Genomic DNA, 23,474 nt, shown 5'->3' with positions numbered 1-23,474 from the left:
TTATTTATTGCCCATATCTAAATTGCAATTGAGCTGAGTGAGTGTTAGGCTACTTCAGAAAGCAGTTAGAGCGAACCTCATTGCTGTGGGTCTGGCATCATACTTAGGCCATTCCGGGTGTTAAGGACTGCAGTCTCCTTCCTTAAAAGGCTTTGGTGCATCAGATGGGACTTTCCTGACAGCCATCAGTAGTTTCGTGGTCACCATTACTCTCCTTCTTCCAGATTTGCATTAAATTCAAATTCCATCATCTGCCATGACAGGATTCAAACCCCGATCCCCAGAAGATTAACAAGACAGAGATTGCTGGAACATCTCTGCAAGTCTGGCACTTTCTGTGGAGAGGAATCAGCCCCACAGCATTGGAGTTGACTCTTAACTGTCCTCTGGGTAATTAGGAATGGGCAATAAATGCTGGCCTCACCAGTGACACTCTCATCCTGCAAACTTATTCAAAAAAGAACCTTCAGCACATTACCTGGGGGTGCGAATTAATAGGAGAAAGTGAGGACTGCAGATGCCGGAGATTAGAGTCAAGAGGGTGGTGCTGGAAAAGCACAGCAGGTCAGGCAGCTTCCGAGGAGCAGGAAAATCAATGTTTCGGGCAAAAACCCTTCATCAGGAATGATTCTATTAGTTGAACTTCCAGCTTGCTTTATAATTCCCATCCTGGACAGAATAGCCCTCTTGATGAGCTGAAGGACCTTTTCCTGTGCTGTAGACCTCCATGACTCGATGACTCAATGGCAGTGAATCCAACATTTTCAACATCAACTCCCTCTCTCTGGGCAGGAGGTGACTGAAGAGCGAGCAACGACCTTCTGCAATATGCTCATTCTCAATGAGATGGGAATATTAACATGCATTGACCAATATTCAATGACTTATTCCTCCATCATCTGAGTTTTTGAAGCAGGCATTGTCATACAATGAAGGGAAAGGCCATTCAGCCCCTCAAGTCAGCATCAAAAACAAACCCCTAACTATTCCAGCCTATATGGATGAGAATTGGATGCTCATCCTGTACATATATATTGACTGTTTGAAAATATGGGCAAGATTAACACTTGGTCAATGGAAACCACTCTCCCACCTCGAATTGCATAGCCGGTGGGAGATAAAGAATCCTAGAATTTCTGGATCAGAGTGACTGGTATCCATTAGAACCCTGTGCTTTGAGACAATCAGCCTGATTTTTAAAAGAGTAGCAGTCATCATTAGATTGACACTCCACACGTTTTTGTTGTTAAGGAAGAGCTTTGGATTTCTGGCAGCAGGCTTTGATCATGGATTCTTCATTGATAGGGAGTGAACCTTAAATTAGTCTCTATCCCAATAATACAGAATAGTCAGGTGAAGCCAATACACTTCCCTGTTTACTCATCAATATTTGACCCATTCGGAGGTTTAAGTATCTATGAGCCACTTTCACAGCTCTTTGAAAGGGTAAATATGAGGTTAGAATGTCAGATGGGAAGGGTACCAGGTGAGTTGGATGACAATGATTAGAATGCCAGGAAGTAAATCATGAAGTGTGCCAATGAAGTGATTGAGTGTTTAGGGTGGATTGGTATGAGTTGAGGATATCAGGTCTGTTGAGGAGAGAGTCTGGAGTTGAAGGGTGGTGCTGGATCATAGGTGCAGAGAGGTGTGTCAGGTCCCCAAGTGAGGGGTTTTCTTAGGTCCCAAGGGAGGGTGGTGAGGGGGGTGTGGATAATGTCAGGTCCTGGGGTGAGAGAGAATGTTAGGTCAGGCTCCAGTAGCTGTCTGGTGGGTGGTTTCATAGAATTTGTCTGTGTGTGTGTGACTGTCTGTGTGTGTGTGTGTATAGGTATATGTATGTGCCTGTATGTTTGCGTGTGCGGGTGTGAATACATGTGTGTGTGTGTTCCTGTGTGTGTGATCCTGTATGTGCACATAGTGCATGTGTTCATATGTGTGTGTGTGTGTGTGTGTGTTTTATGACTATCCATTAATTACACTTACTTTTCCTGAGTAACTGCTGTGAATTCAACAGAGAGTTCCTGGAGGAATCTTCAATTTCCTGGTAATTCCCTCAAAGTTCCCAATATACAACTCCCACTTATGTTACAGAAAAGACTCCCTGGTCATCAAAAAAATCATAGACGTTATGTAATCTTTTATTTAACGTCTAAAAAACTCACTCCTGTCACACTTAGAGCTGGTGAATTGTGAACATTATTGGACAAAGGTTGGGTTTTGAGAAAATGCTGTGTGAACTGAACATCAAACTCATATTGACTGACCAGCGTTTGTTAATTTCAACACTTGCGAAAACAAGTTTAGGTCACTTATGTTCCTGTCAACAGAACGGTTCTTTTTGTCATGATGATATTTGGCTGTCTGATTGTGATGGAAGTGTCGGTGATGAAATTTTGAAATGAAAGCTGCTTTTACTTGCCTCATGAAATATTAAATGGGATTCTAATATCCCACACTTTGCATCATTCTGTTTCTCTTTCTGTGCGCTGATCTTTCATCCACAGTTGGAAGTACAAGCCCCTCCAGGGGAACCGATTAGCTACGTGGTCCAGAAATGGCACCCATGCTTACCCAAGTTTGTCATTCAAGATAAAAACACCGTTCCTGTTTTGAAGATCTTCGGCCCGTGTTGTCTTTCTAGTTGCGGCCATCCAATTAAGTTCAAGGTAAGCTCTTTTGGAGATGTCAGAAGGGATTGTTTGTATTAGTCCAACTGGTGCAGAGAGGTATAGATATGCTGACTGGCGGGTGTCTTTTCCCAAGGGTGAGGAATTTCAAGTCTAAGGGGTATATTTGTAAGGTGAGAGGAGAAGGCTTTTTTTACACAGAGAGAGTTCATTTCACACAAAAAACAATCAGAGGAAGTGGTGGTACAGTTAGAACATTTAAGTGGCATTTGGATTAGTTCATGAATAATAAGAAATGTTTGGAAGGCCAAGTGCAGGGAGTGGGATGAGCTTAGTTTGGGAACATGGTCAGCATGGATGAGGTGGGTGAAGGGTCTGTTTCCATGCTGTATGACTCTGTAATACGATGAAGAAGTGGAATTCTCTGCTACAGAGAGGCCAAAGTATTGAATGTTTTCAGGAAGGAGTTTGAGACAAATCCTAGGACTCAAGCTATCACAGAGTATGGGAGGGAAAGAAGGAGTAGGGGACTGAGTTGGATGATCAGCCATGATCATATTAAATAGTGGGGCAGGCTCAAAGGGCGAAATAGCCTCTTCTTGTTACTGTTTTCTGCATTTTTACGAAAGACCACAGGATACATTGTCTGAATTATTTTTCATTCCTTCAGATGATAGCCTTCTCTTGTTGGATGTCAGCAGTGATCCAACACGTTAGTTATTAGGTGTTGGCTGTCTATTGAACATCAAAGAGAGATCTCAACTTTTAAATATATTCCAATAACTCTTGGTGGATAAGAAGTCAGCTTCACAAACACTGAATGGTCAAGAGCATTGGGATTTTTACAGTGTCGTTCATAGGTTCAGGATGCCCTAAAGCACTTTAAAACCATGAAAGAAATGTACTCAGCATTGTAGAGGAGAGACATGCAGCAGTTATTCATGTATAGCAAGATCCCACAAAGAGAAATTAAATAAATGGCCAAATAATAATGGCTAGGACTTACTTAAGTCCTGCCACAGCTTCCCACCAGTTTCAGTCTGTTCAGTTTCACCAGGCAATTCGGGTAAAGACGAGCTTATGTAAAATAGATCATACATCCTTTACCTTTAAATACAAAGATACTACAAAGGCAAGGGGTCCTGACAACATTCTGGCATTATTCCTGAAGCTGTATTCTCCAGAAATAGTTTGGCTCTGAGCTAAGCTGCTCCAGTTCAGCGAGAGTACTGGAATCTACCCAATGATATGGAAAATTTTCGTGGTATGTTCTATCCACAAAAAAAACAATTAACGCAGCTGATTACAGCCTCACCTGGCAACTTGCTGGAAAAGCACAGCAAGTCAGGCAGCATTTAAGGAGCAGGGAAATCTATGTTCTGGGCCAGAGTCTTTCATCAGGAACGAAATCAGGAACTTTCAATTATGAGCCAAGTGTTGAGAGGGTGTATCAAGCATAACCTGCAAAGAGAATAACCTGCTCACTGGTACTCAGTTGAGCTCCACTAAAGCAACTCAACTCCTAATCTCATTATAGGGTGGCACAGTGTCTCAGTGATTAGCACTGCTGCCTCATAGCACCAGGCACCCGCGTTTAATTCAAGCCTCAGGTGACTGTCTATGTGGAGTTTGTGCATTCTCCCCGTGTCTGCGTCGGTTTCCTCCGGGTGCTCCAGTTTCCTCCCACAGTCCAAAGATGTGCGGGTCAGGTGGATTGGCTATGCTAAATTGGCCATCTTGTTTGGCGCATTAATCAGAGGGAAATGGGTCTGGGTGGGTTACTCTTCAGAGGGTTGGTGTGTACGTGTTAGGTTGAAGGGCCTGTTCCACGCTGTAGGGAATTTATTCTAATCTAATCTGGCAGATATGGACAAAAGAACAGAACTCCAAAGTTCAGATGAGGATGACTGTCCTTGATCTCAAGGCAGCATTTGACTGAGAATAGGATATCACTATCGGAGTTCCTCTGAGCAGTGTGCTAGGCCAACTTTTTTATCAATGATCCTCCCTCCATCATAAAGTCAGAGATAGGAATATTTATCAATGTTTGCACATTGTTCAGTGACTCCTCAGACACTGTCCACATGCAGCAATACCTGGATAGCATCCAAAATAGGCTGATAAGTGGTATGTAACATTCATGACACATAAGTGCCATTTCCAAAATGACAGCAACAAACCACCGTCTCTTTACATTCAATAGTAGTTCCATCAATGAATCCCCCACTATCAATATCCTCAGGTTTATCATTAGCCAGAAGCTAACTGAAAATGCCATATAAATACTGTGACTGCAAAAGCATGTCAGGGGCTCAGAAATGTGTAGCAAATAACTAACTCCTGTCTCCTAAATGCTTGCCTACTCGAGTCTGCGATGGAATACTCCCTATTTTCCTGCAGCTCCAACAACACTCAAGAATCTTGACAGCATCCAGAACAAAGCAGCTTGTTTAAATTGGCACTCCGTCGACCGTAGTGAACATTCACTCTTTTCCCTCCTGGTTCACAGTTGCAGCAGTGTGTCCTATCTACAAAATACCCTGAACAGCTCAAAAAGCACCTTCGATAGCACCTTCCAAACCTGTGACCTCCAGCAAGTAGCAAGTTAATTGCAGCAGATGCATAAGTGCTTTCTGTGGTGTCAGATCGTGAACCAAATGGATCTGTTCAAATTGGTGATGAATGAACATAATCTGAGTATGGCGGTACAGGGAGAAATACATTGACTGACACTAACAAAAAGAGTGTAACTAAACTCGTAAACAGTTCAATATTCAACAGGGTGGACAGAAACAGTAAATTCTGGCAACTTCTACTAGAGCAGTAATCCAATCCACCATCTATAATTCCCATGGAGATTATACAGTTTCAGTAGGACAGTTTGAAGTGTTCTAATTCACAGGTACAATGTTACTTCCTTAACTTCCCTGAGACAAGGTCAGAAGTCACACAACACCAGGTTATGGTCCAACAGGTTTATTTGAAATCTCAAGCTTTCAGAGCATTGCTCCTTCATCAGGTCCACCCCAGACCAACACCAGCACTCCACATCATGGCTTCCCTGAGACAGACAAACTGGGCATTTATCTGGATTTTTGTAACTGCCTCAAATTTATTTAATATTAATGTTAGTTATATTTCATGACTACTTTGTGTGAAGCATTTTGTGATATTCTGAAGACATATATGTTTTATGTGCGATCTGTACCACTGCACATCACATTGTATGAGCTCTCTGTCCTACCGTGGTCTCTAAGGTGGATGTGTTGCCACTATTTTCTCACAGGGTAGGGATGTACATGGCTTGCTTAGTCTAGTGTGGTGGGCGAAAATTTCTTGGTAGGCAAGTGAGAAGAAAATCAACATTTCGGGCATAAGCCTTTCATCAGGAATTCCTGATGAAGGGCTTTTGCCTGAAACATCGATTCTCCTTCTCCTCGGATGCTGCCTGACCTGCTGTGCTTTTCCAGCACCACACTCCCGACTCTGCTCTCCAGCATCTGCAGTCCTCACTTTCTCCTAGGCTAATGAGAAGGCACTGTTGTCTTAAACAAGATGCAGTTTATTAGATGATTGCAGCTATGTACAAGTGACAGAGATATGAAAGGCACTGTTACAGAGACTGTGAGGACAACGCAAATGTTTACCATTTCTTCTTCAAGGTCTTAAGCTGATCTTTCACCAAGTCCAGGTGACACAAGTGGAGTGTACTTAAGGCACTTCTCAACATTAACCCTTTCAGACCCTTACACATATCTCATCCCAATTTTTTTTAAATCCCTATTATGAATTTGTATATTTTTGTGTTTATAATTACTTCTACCATTATCCCATCTCTTCCTAGCCCCCTGACACTGTGTGAAGTTTGCACATTCTCCAAGTGTCTGCATGTGTTTCCTCTGGGTGCTCCGATTTCCTCCCACAATACAAAGATGTGTAGGTTAGCTGGATTGGCCATGCTCAATTGCTCATAGTGTCCCGAGATATGCAGGTGAGGTGGATTAGCCATGAGAAATGTAGGGTTACAAGGATAGGGTAGGAGAGTGGGCCTGGGTGGGATGCTCTTCAGAAGGTCAGTGTGGACTCAATGGGTCCAATGGCTTGCTTCCACATCATAGGGATTCTATGATTTGATGATTTTAGACATTCAGGCAGTTTGGGGAGTTATATTCCCAGAACATACTCTCTATGGACATTGTTGGGCCTCTGAGTGAAAGACCGTTGACAGTGTATCCCAAGAAGTGAACCAATTTCTTGGAAGCGTGTTTTTGTCATTGAGGGTGAGATGTTTGGTTTGTAGATGCTTTAAATTGCCTACATCCTCTGACCATGTTACTTGACTATTTCCCATAATATCCGTGAGGTGCGGTATGCGTTGAAGACTTTGTAGAAATGTTGAAGTAATCTGGTGCAAAATCTCTGGGAGGGGGGAGGAAATTCTGATGGGCTGTGCATTGAACCAAAACATCCCAAATGGTGTGTAAATGTGATCAGGAATTGTGTTCAGCTTTTGATGGATGCCAAATGACTAGAAAAAGTGCAAGAGAAAACCAAGGAAGGACACCTTGTATTGACCATCATCAATGCTATGACAGCAGTACGACAGGATTACATGAAGACAATGTTACTGAATACAAGATATTGACAATGAAATTCCATTCTTTTTTAGCTACTATAGATAAACGGTAAAGATACTATAGATAAAGGGTTCCTGATGAAGGGCTTATGCCCGAAACGTCGAATTTCCTGTTCCTTGGATGCTGCCTAACCTGCTGTGCTTTAACCAGCAAAACATTTTCAGCTACTATAGATAAAGCACAAGCAGACTATCAGCAAGTACGGCCAAAGTTTATAGTTTGTGAGAAGATTTGTAGCTCATGTAGTGTACAAAATCCCATGCAAGGACTGCACAAAACACTACATAGGACAAACAGGAAGACGGCTCACAACCCGCATCCATGAACACCAACTAGCCACGAAACAACACGACCAGCTATCCCTAGTAGCCATACACTCAGATGACAAACAACATGAATTCGATTGCGACAACACCACTATTATAGGGCAGGCCAAACAGAGAACAGCCAGGGATTTCCTAGAGGCATGGCACTCATCCACAAATTCTATCAACAGACACATCGACCTAGACCCTATATACCGGCCACTGCAGCGGACAGCTACTGACAACCGGAAGCGGCAGATTCAAACCACTATAAATGCCGGAGGAATCAGCACAGAAGCGCTTCACAGGAGGCTCCCAAGCACTGAGGATGTCACCTAGACAGGGGATGAAACGTTTGCAACAAAAACGCCCAGCTCGGCGAACAGAACCACAACAATGGCCAAAGTTTATATTTATGAATTTTTGATACAGAAATCTGATCAAGCTGCAACTGTGTAAAATAGAAAATTGTCATGCAGCTGGATATTATTTATTGGTGGTTTTTGCACTTCTTGAGTAAGGTCCTATTCTGTGTTTGAACAAGAATCATGATTGCCCGTTTTGTTCCGACAGTGTTCTTTTTGAAAGAGGGTATCATTCGGTCAAAGAAAATGGTGTCAAGTCTAAACAGATTCAATGTCCAAGCAAGTGGAACGTTAGCGAGTTTTGAGAAGATTTGTAGCTCAGGTTGAGGTTCTGGATGTAGGTTTGCTCACTGAGCTGGAAGGTTCATTTTCAGGCATTTCATCACATCATCAGTGAGCCTCTGGTGAATCACTGGTGGTATGGCCTGCTTTTTATTTATGTGATTAGGTTTCCTTGGGTTGGTGATGTCATTTCCTGTTCTTTTTCTCGGGGCGGGGGTGGGTGGTAAATGGGATGCAAGTCAATGTGTTTGTTGATAGAGTTCCAGTTGGAGTCTCATGCTTCGAGGAATTCTCGCGCATCTCTCTGGCTTGTCCTAGGATGGATGTGATGTCCCTGTCAAAGTAGTGTCCTTCCTCATCTGTATGTAAAGATACTAGTGAGAGAGGGTCATGTCTTTTTGTGGCTTGTTGATGTTCATGTATCCTGCTGGCTAGTTTTCTGCCTGTTTGTCCAATGTAATGTTGGTTTCAGTTCTTGCAAGGTATTTTGAAAATGACATTAATTTTGTCTGTTGCCTGTATATATCTTTGAAGTTCACTAATAGCTGTTTTAGTGTGTTGGCGGGTTTGTGGGCTACCATGACGCCAAGGGTCTGAGTAGGAGAAAGTGAGGACTGCAGCTGCTGGAGATCAGAGTCGAGAGGGTGGTGCTGGAAAAGCACAGCCGGTCAGGCAGCATCCGAGGAGCAGGAGAATCGACATTTCGGGCATAAGCCCTTCTTTAGGAATGAGGTTTGTGGGTCGTCATCCTCTGCCATTCCCTCCATCTACAAACAGATCCCACCACTGAGATATATTTTCCTCCCCCTTCCGAAAAGACCATTCGCACCACAACTCCTTCATCAGGTCCACACCCTTCAACAGCCCACTCCTGGCACCTTTCCCTGCCACCGTAGGAAGTGCAAAACCTGCACTGACACCACTCCCCTCACCTCTGTCCAAGACCCCAAGGGGTCCTTCCATATCTGTCAGAAATTCACCTGTACCTCTCTCAATGTCACCTACTGTGTCCGTTGAACCCGGAGTGGTCTCCTCTACATCGCCTTCTTGTGGATCGTTTCAGAGAACATCTCAGGGACACCCGCACCCACTAACCCCACTGCCCTGTGGCTGAACACTTCAACTCCCCCTCCCACTCCATCAAGGACATGCAGGTCACCTCCACCACCAAACTGACACCTGGAGGAGGTACACCTCATATTTCGTCTTGGGCTCCTGCAACCATACGGGATAAATGTAGATTTCAACAGCTTTCTTATTCCTCTTCACCCGGCACCCCCCCCCAAACTATCCCAGTCCCAAGCCTCCAACTCAGCACCACCCCTGGACCCGTCCATCACTGCCCTCTCTGACGTATCACCTTCTCCCTCACCTTCATCCACCTATCGCTTTTCCAGTTATCTCCCCCTAACCCCACCACCCCTCCCATTTATCTCTCAGCCCGACCCACATGCCTCATTCCTGATGAAGAGCTTATACCCGGGAGGCCTGAGTAGTGCAGCAGTCATTTCTGAGATGCCTTAATATAGGGGGAAAGAGGCTAGGGTTTCTGGACGTGTTTTGTCTGCTTGTTTGGGTTTGTTGCTGAGAAATCGACGGACTGCGTTCATTGGGTACCCATTCTTTTTGAATACACTGTATTGGTGATTTTCCTTTGCTCTTTGTAATTCCTCTGTGCTGCAGTGGGTAGTAGCTCATTGACATAATGTTCTAATGTGGCTTTGTTTGTGGATGTTGGGATGATTGTTTCTGTAGTTCAATATTTGTTCCGTATGTGTTGCTTTCCTGCAGTTGTCCATTGGCTGTTCACTCTACTGCGACATCTAGGAATGGCAGTTTGTTGTTGTTTCCCTCCTTTTTAGTGAGTTTTATGCCAGTAAGGGTATTATTGATGGTCTTGAAGATTTCCTCTAACTTGTTTCATTTAGTGATGACAAAGGTGTCATCCACGTAGTGGACCCAAAGTTTGGGTTGGATAGTTGACAGAGCTGTTTGTTCGAGTCTCTGCATTACTGCCTCTGCTAAGAACCCTGATAACGGAGATCCTATGGGTGTTTCATGGCTGATGAAGTTGGTGGTGTTTGGTGTATGTGTCTTTGGTTCTTCTAATAGTGTAGTCAGTGTTTCCTTGGCCAGGATGATGTTGACGGATGTGAACAGGGCTGCTACGTCAAAGGAGACTATTATTTCTTCCTCTTCTATCTTAGTGTCTTTGGTCTTCGGGAATTTTGGGTGTAGTGAATGAAGTGACATGAGTCTTCTACTAAGTGTTTGGTGTAGCTCCTTGCCCAATCTGTAAGTTGGTGTGGGTAGCGAGACTATGGGTCTGAGGGGGGCTGCTGGTTTATGAATTTTGTGTCATCTGTAGAAGCGTGGTGTGTTGGATCCGTCTGGTTTCATTTCTTTGAAAGTCGGTCTTATTTATTTCTCTCAACCTCTGAGACCTTCAACGTGCCTGGGTTGTGTTACAAGCCCACAGTCAAATCATGTTATTCTTGTCTCAGCTTGAATATCTTCAGAGAACTCTCAAACATTCTATATTCAAGAATATTCTGTTGAAATGAAATCAGTTTGTATTTCCCATTTTAATCATGTAAGATCTCACATCACAGTGAAGTTGTGCTGTGAGTAACATTGAATTATCGATGACTTGTTTTAGGATGAAAACATTTTGCACTGAATATGATTATTTAATTGAATCAAACTCTTAAACCCACAAATTCTGCAGCTGGAAGGGAAAAAAATTGAATTTTTGAGAGAAGAAAGCGAACTGAGCAAGAGAAAGTTAGGGGCAAGACACAGGTGGCAGAAGTGAGGACTGCAGATGCTGAAGATTAGAGTCAAGATTCGAGTGGTGCTGGAAAAGCACAGCAGATCAGGTAGCATTCGAGGAGCAGGAAAATCAATGTGTCGGGCAAAAGCCCTTCACCAAGGCACATAATCCTGCTCAAAGTCTAAGTGGTCTCATTAGGACAGTATTAAACCATGGGGATAGAGTTCAATACAAGATTATGTTTCACGTCTAGATGACTCTTCACCTAAGCTGAAATGTTAGCTTGCTCTCTCGCCATTGATGCTGCCCGACCTGCTATGATCTCCAGCATTTTAGTTTTGATCCTTCAGTACAAGATCTTATGTGAGAAGATTAACTAACCTGGCCAGATCTCTGTCCGTTACTGGCTTATCAGTTTTCATGTTAAGTTGATATAATTTTTATGCAATATAAGTTTTGAACTCCGAGGTGATTAATTGATTTCATTTCTACATCAATGATTTGGATTTGGATGAGAGCAGATGACACTGAAATAGGTGGTATCATGGACAGTGAGGAAGGTTATCAGAAATTGCAGCAGGACCTTGATCATCTGGGGAAGTGGGCTGAGAAATGGCAAATGGAGTTTAATGTAGATAAGTGCGAGGTCTTGCAATTTGGGAAGTCAAATCAAGGCAGGAGTTTTATGGTGAATGGTAGGATCATATGGAGTGTAGTAGAACAGAGGGACCTTGGAGTTCAGGTGGATGGTTCTCTGAAAATGGAGTCCCAGGTAGACAGGGCAGTGAAGAAGGCTTTTAACACACTGGCCTTCATCAGTCAGGACATTGAGTATAGAAGTTGGGAAGTTACGTTGCAGTTCTGCTGGACTTGGTGAGGCCACATTTGGAGTATTGTGTTCAGTTTTGGTCACCTTGCTACAGGAGGGATGCTATTAAGAGTGCAGAAGAAATTTACAAGGATGTTGCCAGGATTCAAGGGTCTGAGTTATAGGGAGAGGTTGGACAAGCTAGGACTTTTTCATTACAGCATATGAGGCTGAGGGGGGATCTTATAGAAGTGTATAAGATCATGAGAGGCATGGATAGTGTGAATGCACTCAGTCTTTTTCCCAGGGTTGGGGAATCAAGGGCATCAGTTTAAGGTTAGAGGGGAAAGAATAAAAGAGAACTGGAGGGGCAACTTTTTGACACAGAGGGTGGTTAGCCTATGGAATGAGCTGCCAGTTGAAGTGGCTGGTGTGGGTACATTAATAACATTTAAAAGGCATTTGGACAAATACATGGATAGGAAAGGTTTAGAAGGATATGGGCCAAGTGCAGGGAAATGGGGTTAGTGTGGGTGGACATTTTGGTCAGCATGGAGACAAGCCCTTTGACCCAAACTGGTCCATTTGGGTCAAAGGACTTGTCTCTATGCTGTAGGAGTTTATGACACTATCTGGTAGAAGAGAATCCTAAGCTGTTCCTATAAATCACACTGCACAAACTAAGCAGAATACAATCAACTGTATTTTCTGGTTAAAACTGTTATACTTTTATTTTGCCAAGCGCAAGCAGGTGGGACTAGTTTAGTTTGAGATTACATTTGGCATGGACTGGTTGGACCAAAGGGTCTGTTTCCGGGCTGTATGACTCTATGACACGAGGACAATGTCATGTTCCTGTAATTGCCTCCCTGAGGGCATTGTGGGTCAACCTATGGCAGGAGGATTGCAGTGGTTCAAGGCAGCTCAACACCACCATCTCAAGGAGCAACTCGGGACATAGGGCAATAAGTGCTGACCCAGCCAGCAATGTCCACATCCACAAACGAACTGAAACAAAAGAGGATGCCGCTGCATTACATTTTATGAAAGCTGTATTTTTGGCTAATTTAGCTGCACTCTTGTCATCATGGACGTAGGATATTTATCTGTCATCACAAGTGTTTTGAGGTCAATATAAAATTAAGTTGGATGTCCAAGCATCACTCAATTGGTTTGATTACAAGGGATGTGAAGCCCGCACTGGTCTTCTCTACAAGTTGTTTTGCAATTTGTTCCATTAAATCCTGCAAAATCTTCCTGCTTGTCGAGATGACATGGAGATGCCAGAGGATGATTCTATTACTCTATGACTGGAGGAGACAAAATCAAAGGTCACATGGCAAAAAGTTAAATTCCAATAGGTTTATTTCAAATCACAAGCTTTCAGTTCACCATTCGGCCCTTCAAGCCTACTCTGCCATTCAATCTGATCAATGCTGACCGTCCGACTCTGTCTCCTGCTTTCCACTTTCTCCCCGGAGCCCTATGATCTCTTTAGCCCATATTGAACTCCTTGTTGAAAAATATGATGCTGTATTCAGTGTTGAGCTTCTTTAATGCTGTGTAAAAGAACTCTTTATCTTGTGCTGTTTAACTTCTTCACTCATCAGAAAAGATTAAGGGCAAGGCACATGTTCCTGCTCCAGACTCACGATTCTCGATTTTGAAGCATGTCAATGTTTCACACTGACAGTCTTTTTGTTTGCACTATATTTACCGTTTTAAAGCTATATCCCCTGAACTGTATCGTGGCACTGTTGTCAATTGAACACTGAGTTTCTCCAAGCATGTACGCTATCTGATAATATAGTGACATTCACCCCTGTGTCAAGATTAGCATTCACATCACCATCTTTTTTGTGAGAGGTTAGATTGGATCACCTATTTGCCCTTGGAATACCTTCACCTGTTCTACCTCATTAACTTCTTTGTCTCTAGAGATGTTTAACACTTGCTGCTGTGGGGCTGTGTCCTACTTCAGCACGTTTTCTGAAATTGGTCTACTCTTTAAGAAACAAGCAATTTGTTTAAGTACTATCTATGTTTGAAAGGGTTCCACAGTGATAACTAACAAGGCAAACAATGATTGCTGGTATCTGGTGTCTTTCTTACTTACTGCATTGGTTTCTCTTGTGTATCTTCAGGGTTTATATAATCTTAAAAACTAAATGGATTTTGATTATTTCTTAAACTCCAGCTCCTGTAAGGACTGATCTGCATTCTGTCTGAACTTTAGCTTCACTCACTTTTCTCCAGAGTGAATTGTTCTTTTGAGTGCAATAAATCTAACAAAGACTTTTTTTAGATTACTTACAGTGTGGAAACAGGCCCTTCGGCCCAACAAGTCCACACCGACCCGCCGAAGCGCAACCCACCCATACATATACCCCTTACCTAACACTACGGGCAATTTAGCACGGCCAATTCACCTGACCCACACATCTTTGGACTGTGGGAGGAAACCGGAGCACCCGGAGGAAACCCACGCAGACACGGGGAGAACGTGCAAACTCCACACAGTCAGTCGCCTGAGGAGGGAATCGAACCCAGGTCCCTGGCGCTGTGAGGCAGCAGTGCTAACCACTGTGCCACCGTGCCGCCCCTAACCACTGTGCCACCGTGCCGCCCCTAATCGTCAGCAAATCAAAAACAATTCTGTCCTTCATGATCTCTAACTTTAAATCGTAGTGATCATGTTTTTCCATGAATTTGGTGGTCTCAATATGGATTTCCTGAATAATGAACTGTTCTGTCAAATATTGCTGTTTCAAGAATTGGATTAATTTTAAGGTTGGAGTAATTTCCAAAGATTTTCAAACTTTTTCAAAATTATCCGTTGCTTTTACACCAGGCTGAGCTATAATGTCATCAATTATACTTCCAATTGTGTAAAGAGATACATCCAGTTGTTCAGCATCAGATTTTGTATCTGACATTGGGAGCTATTCCTTCTTAAGAATTGCTTTTTCCAAGATACCCAATCTATTCTGTTCTTTATTTAGGAAATATCTACAATTAAAAGTTGACAATATTTATTTCTGAAGCCATGTCTCACAGTAATTACGTATTTTCTTACTTTAAAGGCTATTTATTTTACAACAAAGAAACTCTGGTGTTGTGTATTGTTGCAAAGAAATGTTTCTACAGATTTCTCCAGTCAAAATGGAGGATACTTGCATTCTACCAGAAAAATGAGTTCATCTCGCCTGTGCGAATAAAAGGGAGGTCTAGTGCTTTCTCAGATTCTGTGAGAAAGCATAAGAACATATGAAATAGAAGCAGAAGTGAACCATTCAGCCCCTCAAGCTTGCTCTGCTATTCAATAATATCATGGCTAACTCCATTTATGTTGGGATCCTTTTATGCCCATGTCTAACAAGTATCTATCCAGCTCAGTTTTAGGAATATTTTAATTACCTGACCTTCTGAGGCAGAGAGTTCCAAAGTTGTACAACCTCCTCAGGCAGATTTCTCCGAGGGCCTGAATGATGCGTGTAGTTTGCTAAATTTGGGAGACTCCCATGAGAAGTCGAACAAGGCCTTTCCTGATGGAAAGAACAAGTCGCATTTTCCAACTGAGTCAAGAGAGTATTCTTTCTAGTAAGTGGCAGGAGACCTGTTAATGGGGATTCTTGTTCATCTATACCCTCACTATTACCTAACCTCAACTCATTGCTATGCAGGTTCCCTTTCTACAATACATCACAGAGAAACTAGACACTGAGAATTCCCGACATGGAAGTCAGAATGAGCACATAGTGGCTCTAACTTACCATTTACTCCACCTTGGACAGAAGGCACTAACATAGCAGAGCACACTCCATAAGCAGCAGCCACAAGCACTCCAGGGAATAAATCTGATACAGATTGGGTATCATGGAGAAAACAATTCTGAAGAAAAATAATAGTTTCCAAAGCAGCTACAAGCACTCCATGTCAGCGGATCTGTGACAGTCACTCCACACCATCATGCCTCGTTCTTACAGTACACCCCGGCATTTTAATGCTGCATTTTGAAGTGCACCAATATTTTTCATTGTAATGCCCCTGCAAGGCCCTTTGGCTAACAGGGATACTTACACAGCTCATATAAACAAGGAACATGAGTAGATCAGTCAGCCCTTTGAGTCTACTCCACCATTCATTAAGAACTTGGCTGATCTGATCTCTGCTGAAAATGTATTGCTGGAAAAGAGCAGCAGGTCAGGCGGCATCCAAGGAGCAGGAGAATCAACATTGCCCGAAACGTCGATTCTCCTGCTCCTTGGATGCTGCCTGACCTGCTGCGCTTTTCCAGCAATACATTTTCAGCTCTGATCTCCAGCATCTGCAGACCTCACTTTCTCCCCTGATCTGATCTCTGCCTCAATTCTGCGTTCCTGCATATCCCTAATAATCCTACAGCCTGGTGCAGACTGTATTTCAGGGCTGCTCACTTGCCTCTTAGCACTGGTACACTTAACACCTTCCCAGATGCTGACATTACTCCTGCCTTGCCTTGATTTTTATTTTGCATTTTGCTCTCTCAGTGTGGAACTTGGGACACAGCCAGTCAGACACTCGGGACAGTCAGGGTCAGTATCCACTCCTCATAGGATTTGAGGGCTGATTATCAGGCAGCCCGGTACCCATCTTAGCTCTTTCTGCTCACACCTGTTAGTGCTGGTGCCAGTGGGGATGGAGGGGTGGGGGTTAAGAACTGAATGAGTTGGTTTGTGCTGAGGGCATGCAGGGTTTGGGCTATGGGTGGATTGGGGGCGAAGAGTGAGTGAGGGATGATGTTGCATCCAATCGTGGGAATTGTGGGTATGAGCCATAGTGAGGGGGAGAGTCAGTACCGCAGCATTGAGAGAGTGAGTGTGAGGTAGCGGAGAGAGGATGGTAGCACTTAGCTTGGCAGAGCAGAGAAGGTCACTGACCTCTGTCATACGCTGGTGAGCATTCTTCCAGCCGGCCGAGACACCACTGACCCAGCCGATGAGCCTGGACCAGGTTGACCAGTGCCTAGTGACTTTCTCTTCAGGCTCTGGAAAAGAGCACTTCCCCCCCTCTGCACAACCCCATCCATCAGGATCTTCTGGTCCCCACTGGGCACCAATCTCTCCCCTTCTCTGTCATCTCCAGGGCAGATATCACAACTTGTGCAGGGCAGCTTTGGGCTGATAGTGCCTGACAGGATCCACAGCAGACTTCTAAAGATGATAGAAGTGTTCAGAGATCCTAGATCCGATCAGTGGCAAGTACTCACAGCAACAGTGAGTGGAGGAATGGAACTGGCATCAGGATAGGTGCGGGAGATAGTTAATGAAGCAGGTTTGTGACAACAGTGTGCGAAAATTCTTTGTGGCTCATGGACAATAATGAAAATAACATGCTGCCAAAATATGGTAAAATTCAGCCCCTCAGCTCGACCCTGAAATGGTTGATGCCAAAGTTTGAAACAGCACCCCTCCCCCTCCACCACCCCCACCCCCACATCCCTACCACCCTGCAACCCCACTCTGGTTCCAGACTGGCCCAAAAGATGAAGCATCTTTTCCAAGTGGTAATGTCCACAGCTGCTCACCATTTATGTGATACTTGATTGGTCATGCATCCTGGCAAGTGAACAACTTTACATTTACACATATCACAATCCCCCTGCCAGATTTCGGCACATTCACTCAATCCCATTATATCTGTCTGCAACATCCTTATGTCATCGTCACGGTACACTCCCCTACCTATTGGCTCAGTGTTTAGCACTGCTGCCTCAGAGTGCAGGGACCCCGGTTTGATCCCAGCCGTGGGTGACTGTCTGTGTGGAGTTTGCATATTCTCCTCATGTTTGCCTGGGTTTCCTCCCACAATCCAAAGATGTGCAGATCAGGTGAATTGGCCATGCTAAATTGCCCATCATGTCAGGGGTAAATATAGGGGATGGGAATGGGTCTGGGTGGGTTACTCTTTGGAGGGTTTGTTTGGACTTGTTGGGCCAAAGGGCCTGTTTCCATACTGTAGGGAATCTAATCTATCTTGGGGGAATCTGAGATTTGAGCTATGCACCTGAGTCAGTGACGTAAATTCTAAAAGGTTTAAGCCTCTTTACAGATGTCTGTGGTCTCCACATATCATATCCTGAACGTCAAACAAAGACCCATTACTGCATGCTGTCTATTTTCCACCTGCCAGTCAATCTTCTATCTGTAAAAGGCCGGGAATCAAACCTGAGAGAGTAGCTATGTTCAGCACAATACTACCATGGTACCACCAGCCAACCTCATGCTAATATGCTGTCACCCCCATCCCCCAACATGAACTCTAATTTACTGCAGTTATCTCGATGTAGCACCTGATCAAGTTCTGCCGGTCATTCAGGGACAGCATATCTCCAGGTTTCCCATTATTAAATTACATTAGATTCCCTACAGTGTGGAAACAGGCTCTTCAGCCCAACCAGTCCACACCGACCCTCTGAAGAGTAACCCACCCAGTCACATTTCTCTCTGACTAATGCACCTAACACTGTGGGCAATTTAGCATGGCCAATTCACCTAACCTGCACATCTTTGGACTGTGGGAGGAAACCGGAGCACCCGGAGGAAACCCACACAGACACGGGGAGAATGTGCAAACTCCAGACAGGCAGTCACCCGAGGCTGGAATCGACCCTGGGACCCTGGCGCTGTGAGGCAGCAGTGCTAACCACTGAGCCACTGTGTCGCCCATTACCAAAAAAAATCTCATTACCTACAGCACATGCTATTCTCCAAAAAAACTCAACAAGTTTTCCTTCCTGAAACCTCACTGACTCATCCAGATTTACCTTTCGACATTTGCAGCGACAATCACTTCATAATTCATTTTGCCACGTCAAGTTAAGTTGCCTGTTTTACACCCTCCTTGTCTGGAGGAGTTATATTTACTACTTTCCAGTTCAGTGGAACCTCTCCTGAACCTAACGAGTTTTGGAAAATTAACACCAACTCATCCATTACTTGTTTGTTAAGATGAAGTCCATTTGGACCTATCAACACAAGCTCCACTTATTTGTTTTAACTTCCCTTGCAATTGTAATTCCCCTTTCAGTTCCACCTCCTCATTTACAGCTTTTATTGGATTATTTTTTGTATCCTTTATGGTGAAGCAAAATCTTTGATCACCTCATTCACCATTTCTTTATTAGCTTTTATTAATGTCTATCTATAGGAGTAACCACATGGGACCACAATAAATGATTCCCATTGCTTTATGATTTGGAGGTGCCGGTGTTGGACTGGAGTGTACAAAGTTAAAACTATAACCTGGTGTTGTGTGATTTTTAACCCATTTCTTTAACCAACTTAGTCGAACGAGTCCCATTGTCTGCAGTTTTGACGAATTATTTTGATATAACTTTGAATTTTTATAATGCTACATCTCTCCAAATCATTGATCAGACCCCATCTGAAGGATCGCGTTCACTGCTGGGAACCTTACTAAAGTAAGCTGCAGAGAGAGTTCAAAGGGAATTTACTGGAATAATATCAGGAATGAAGGATTTTAGGTGCAAGGAAAGATTGGAGAGATTGGGCTCATTCTCCCTGGAGCAGAGAAGATTAAAAGGTGATCTTATGGAGGTGTTCAAACGTATGAGTAATTTTGACAGAAGGATATTCTGTTTCCACCAGTTGGTGTGTCAGTAACGAGGGGTCACTACTTCAAGATTGTCAGCATAAGGGCTAGGAGTGAGATGAGGAGAAATTTCTTCACACAGAGAGTTGTTAGGAATCGGAATGCGCTGCCCGGGAGAGAGGTGGAGGTGGATTCCATTGGAAGTGTTGTCCATCATGTTGTATAAACTCATTTTACCATCACTCACTTTGAGGTAGATTTGCTGCCATTAACCTGTTTAGAGGTCAGGATCCATTGGGTCAGTTTAGAATACTGTGACAGAGGAAATCTATTTGATCGTTTAACGAGAAGAGCCACTTGTCTTTAATAAGATGTCATTTATTGCTTGATATTTATGAGTTAAAAGTTACGTAGCCACAGTCCCTTTGGAAAGAGATGGCTGATGGTGCTTCACCCTGAGGTAATATGGGAGACTGAGAGAAAGAGAACTCTGTACAACAACTTCAGCTGGTGCAGGAATTGAACCTACACTATTGGCATTTCAGAACAATCAGCTGGCCAACTGAACTAAACAACTACCGCAAGTACAAAGTTAACAATTACACAACTCACCAGGTTATAGGTCAACAGGTTTAATTGGAAGCACTAGCTATCAGAGCGCTGCTCCTTCATCAGCTGATCGATGAAGGAGCGTCGCTCCGAAAGCTAGTGTGCTTCCAATTAAACCTGTTGGACTATAACCTGGTGTGTTGTGTGATTTTTAACTTTATACATCCCAGTCCAACACCGGCATCTCCAAATCATGACCACTGCATTGAAATCATAGACTTTGTTGTGGAGACAATGAGGCCAATGCAATTGGTATGTCTTACACATTCAAGACCCTAAGTGGACCTCTCACCACATCATTGTGCTTAACTCACTCCTCAAAATGCATCCTTTCTGATCCTTCCATCTGTATGCAACAGTAATAGGTGCTACAGAAATGCAAGTCCTTTCCTTTTCAAGTTGTCTCAGGGGTACATGTTTAAGGTGAGAGGAGAGAGATTTAAAAAAGATATGAGAGGCACATTTTTTACACAGAGAGTGGGTTTACAAAGAGAAAGTGCTGGATTTGGGCACAATTACAACAATTAAAAGGCATTAGGACAGGTACATTCAGAGGAAAGGTTTGGAGGGATATGGGCCAGGAGCAGGCAGGGGAGACTAGTTTAGTTTGGGGTTATGTTTGGCATGGACTGGTTGGACCACTGGGTCCATTTCCATGCTGTATGTCTCTAAGTTAAAATTCATTGAATATCATCGATCAAGGTCTTGTATTGTTCTTATTTTTACGGTTTTATTACAGATTAAAGATTTTCAGGCTTCAACAAAAGTCGGAAGTATAACAAAGAATTGGAGTGGTTTTCTCACTGAAGCTCTCACAGATAAGGATAACTTTGAAATCAACTTTCCAATGGTGCTGGATGTTAGGATTAAAGCAGCCCTGATTGGTCTATGTGTTTTAATTGTAAGTATAAAGATTTTTATGAAACATCCAACTCTGATTGGTGAATAGTGGCGCTGAACCAGTCTGTCTTACAAAGGAAGGTGAGTCACTCAGGCATATCTTTACAGAGAAAATTAAATAAACTTATACAAAGTAATATATTTTATACATTGGAGAATTGATTGGAGTTAAAAAGAGGGGAAAATCTTTCTTGGAATCATTGGAGTGTGGATTGTTTTACCACAAATGGTGGTGTGGTTTAAACCAAAGTTGTGATCTTCGAAGTAGGAAGAATTTGAACCTATGACTCCTGTTACAGATGTGAAGGAGCCAGTGTTGCACTGGGCTGGAAAAACTCAGATGTCACACGATAACAGGTTATAGTCCAACAGGTTTATGTGAAATCACAAACTTTTGGAGCATAGCCCCTTCATCAGGTGAAGTGAGAGAGGGTACAGAATTTATAGGCAGAGACATCCAGGGCGGAGACATCCAGGGAGGAGAGATCCAGGGCAGAGAGATCCAGGGCAGAGAGATCCAGGGCGGAGAGATCCAGGGCGGAGAGATCCAGGGCAGAGAGATCCAGGGAGGAGAGATCCAGGGCAGAGAGAATCAGGGCAGAGAGATCCAGGGCAGAGAGATCAAAAGTGTGAGTGGAGTATTGGATAGTAAGTCTCTGCAGGTGTTCCAAAATGTCAGATGGGGGTGCGAGTAAAATGTCAACAAGTGAGGAGATAACTGACACTTTGATCAAATGACGCGGAGATGCTGGCGTTGGACTGGGATGGACAAAGTTAAAAAATCACACAACACCAAGTTATAGTCCATCAGGTTTATTTGGAGGTAGAAGCGTTCAGGGCGTTGCTCCTTTGTCAGGTAGCTAGTGGGGCTGGATCACAGGGGCAGAATTTATAGTGAAAGAACAAAGTGTTGTACACCTGATGCAATGAATTGAACAAACCTGGATTTCTGTTAAGTCTTTCATCTTTTAGATGGATTACAGGTTTCGATTCATTAATATGTCAATCCCAGAACTTCATGCAAGTCAGGTAGCTGATTAAATGAGACAGAGAGATAATTACAAAAATATTAAAATAACATGGTGCTGGAAATGGCTGGAATAATATGATAGCTATAAGACTCACATGCCGCGGGTCTAACCAAAGTAACAAGATATCCAAAACTGTACAAACCAATTCAGGTAGAGCGATCATAACATGTTATCAAGGTAAGGGTGTCAGAACATGTCCTACTGCAGAGCTAGAGAGAAAAGCATTGCATCATAACAGCCCCTTTACCACAAGTGGTGACCATTTCTCAGTTCAATCATAACAGGAGGAGTGCTCTGATTATTAAGCCCAGTTGCATTTTTGGTAAGACAATCAGGGCGGGACTTATAGGCCTAATGGTAGGGTCCTGGGGAGTGTTGCCAAACAAATACACTTTGTGATACAAGGTTCATAGTTCCTTGAAAGTGGAGTTGCAAGTGGATTAGGATGGTGAAGGTGTTTGGTATGCTCTCCTTTATTGGTGAGTGCATTGAGTAGAGAAGTTGGGAGGTCATGTTGTGGCTGTACAGGACATTGGTTCAGCCACTTTTGGAATATTGCATTTAATTCTGTTCTCCTTGCTATAGAGGAAGGATGTTGTGAAATTTGAAAGGGTTCAGAAAAGATTTACAATGATGTTGCCATGGTTAGAGGATTTGAGGTAGAAGGAGAGGCTGAACAGGCTGGGGCTGTTTTCCTTGGAGCAATGTAAGCTGAGGGGTGACTTAGAGAGGTTTATAAAATCAGAAGGAGCATGGGTAAGGTGAATAGCCAAGGTCTTTCTCCCAAGGGAAGACAGTCCAAAACTAGAGGATGTAAGTTTAAAACGAGAGGGGAAAGGATTTAAAAGGGACCTAAGGGTTGAGAGTCTTTGCAATTCCCTTGATCTAAAGGTGATGGGTGCAGAGTCTTTAATTGTTTTTAAGCCAGGGCCCTTAATGACCAAGGTGGATGAAAGACCTTTGTGAGTATGTAGAAATGTAGAATTGAGGTTACAATCAGTTCATCCATGACCTTCTTGGATGGTAGAGCAGGTTGGAAGGGCCAATGGCCTGTGTTTCTTCCTTATCCACATGTTCCTCTGATAAACTCAGGTCACCTGCCTGGCTCTGATGATCAGATTGGGAAAATATTTCCTCATCCCACCAATGTTAAGCAAGAAAACACAATGGAAGCAATTTCCACAGAATTATGGTTATTGAGCCAGAATCAGTTTCAACATCTCGACAACATTAATTGTCATCAATGATAATACCTCCATATAATCTTTACATCCCAGGATTAGGAAATGGAAACAGAAATGATTTCTAATCCCTGTTTCTGAGCAGTTTCTTGTCATCTTTATTGAGAGCAGGTAAGTATAGGCATTAGGTGAGGGAAGGGAACATCAATCAGAATTGTGACATTGTAGAATAGAGCATTTGCCCAAGCGTTGAGAGCAAAAATGAAGGTGGGAGAACACATGATTTCATGCTGCTAGCATAACATTCGGCCTATAGCTGAGGCCTTTTTAAATTCATTCACAGGTTGTGGGTGTCACTAG

General features: G+C 43.3%; 1 protein-coding gene across 1 annotated transcript in view; it reads left to right on the top strand.

Annotated features, from left to right (window-relative positions):
- The window catches only part of LOC132821667 (phospholipid scramblase 1-like), a 31,388-nt gene extending 8,255 nt beyond the window's left edge, over positions 1 to 23,133 (top strand). The window contains exons 4-6 of the mRNA XM_060834376.1: positions 2,508 to 2,669; positions 20,742 to 20,903; positions 23,026 to 23,133. Coding sequence (XP_060690359.1) covers positions 2,508 to 2,669; positions 20,742 to 20,903; positions 23,026 to 23,133 — 432 coding nt within the window. The remainder of the gene's footprint in view (positions 1 to 2,507; positions 2,670 to 20,741; positions 20,904 to 23,025) is intronic.
- The last annotated feature ends 341 nt before the right edge of the window (positions 23,134 to 23,474 follow it).

This window comes from Hemiscyllium ocellatum, chromosome 13 (genome assembly GCF_020745735.1).
Source record: "Hemiscyllium ocellatum isolate sHemOce1 chromosome 13, sHemOce1.pat.X.cur, whole genome shotgun sequence".
In the NCBI taxonomy this organism is placed as follows: Eukaryota; Metazoa; Chordata; class Chondrichthyes; order Orectolobiformes; family Hemiscylliidae; genus Hemiscyllium; species Hemiscyllium ocellatum.
The sequence above is the reverse complement of the archived record's forward strand: the minus strand, read 5'-3'. Positions and strand labels throughout refer to the sequence as shown.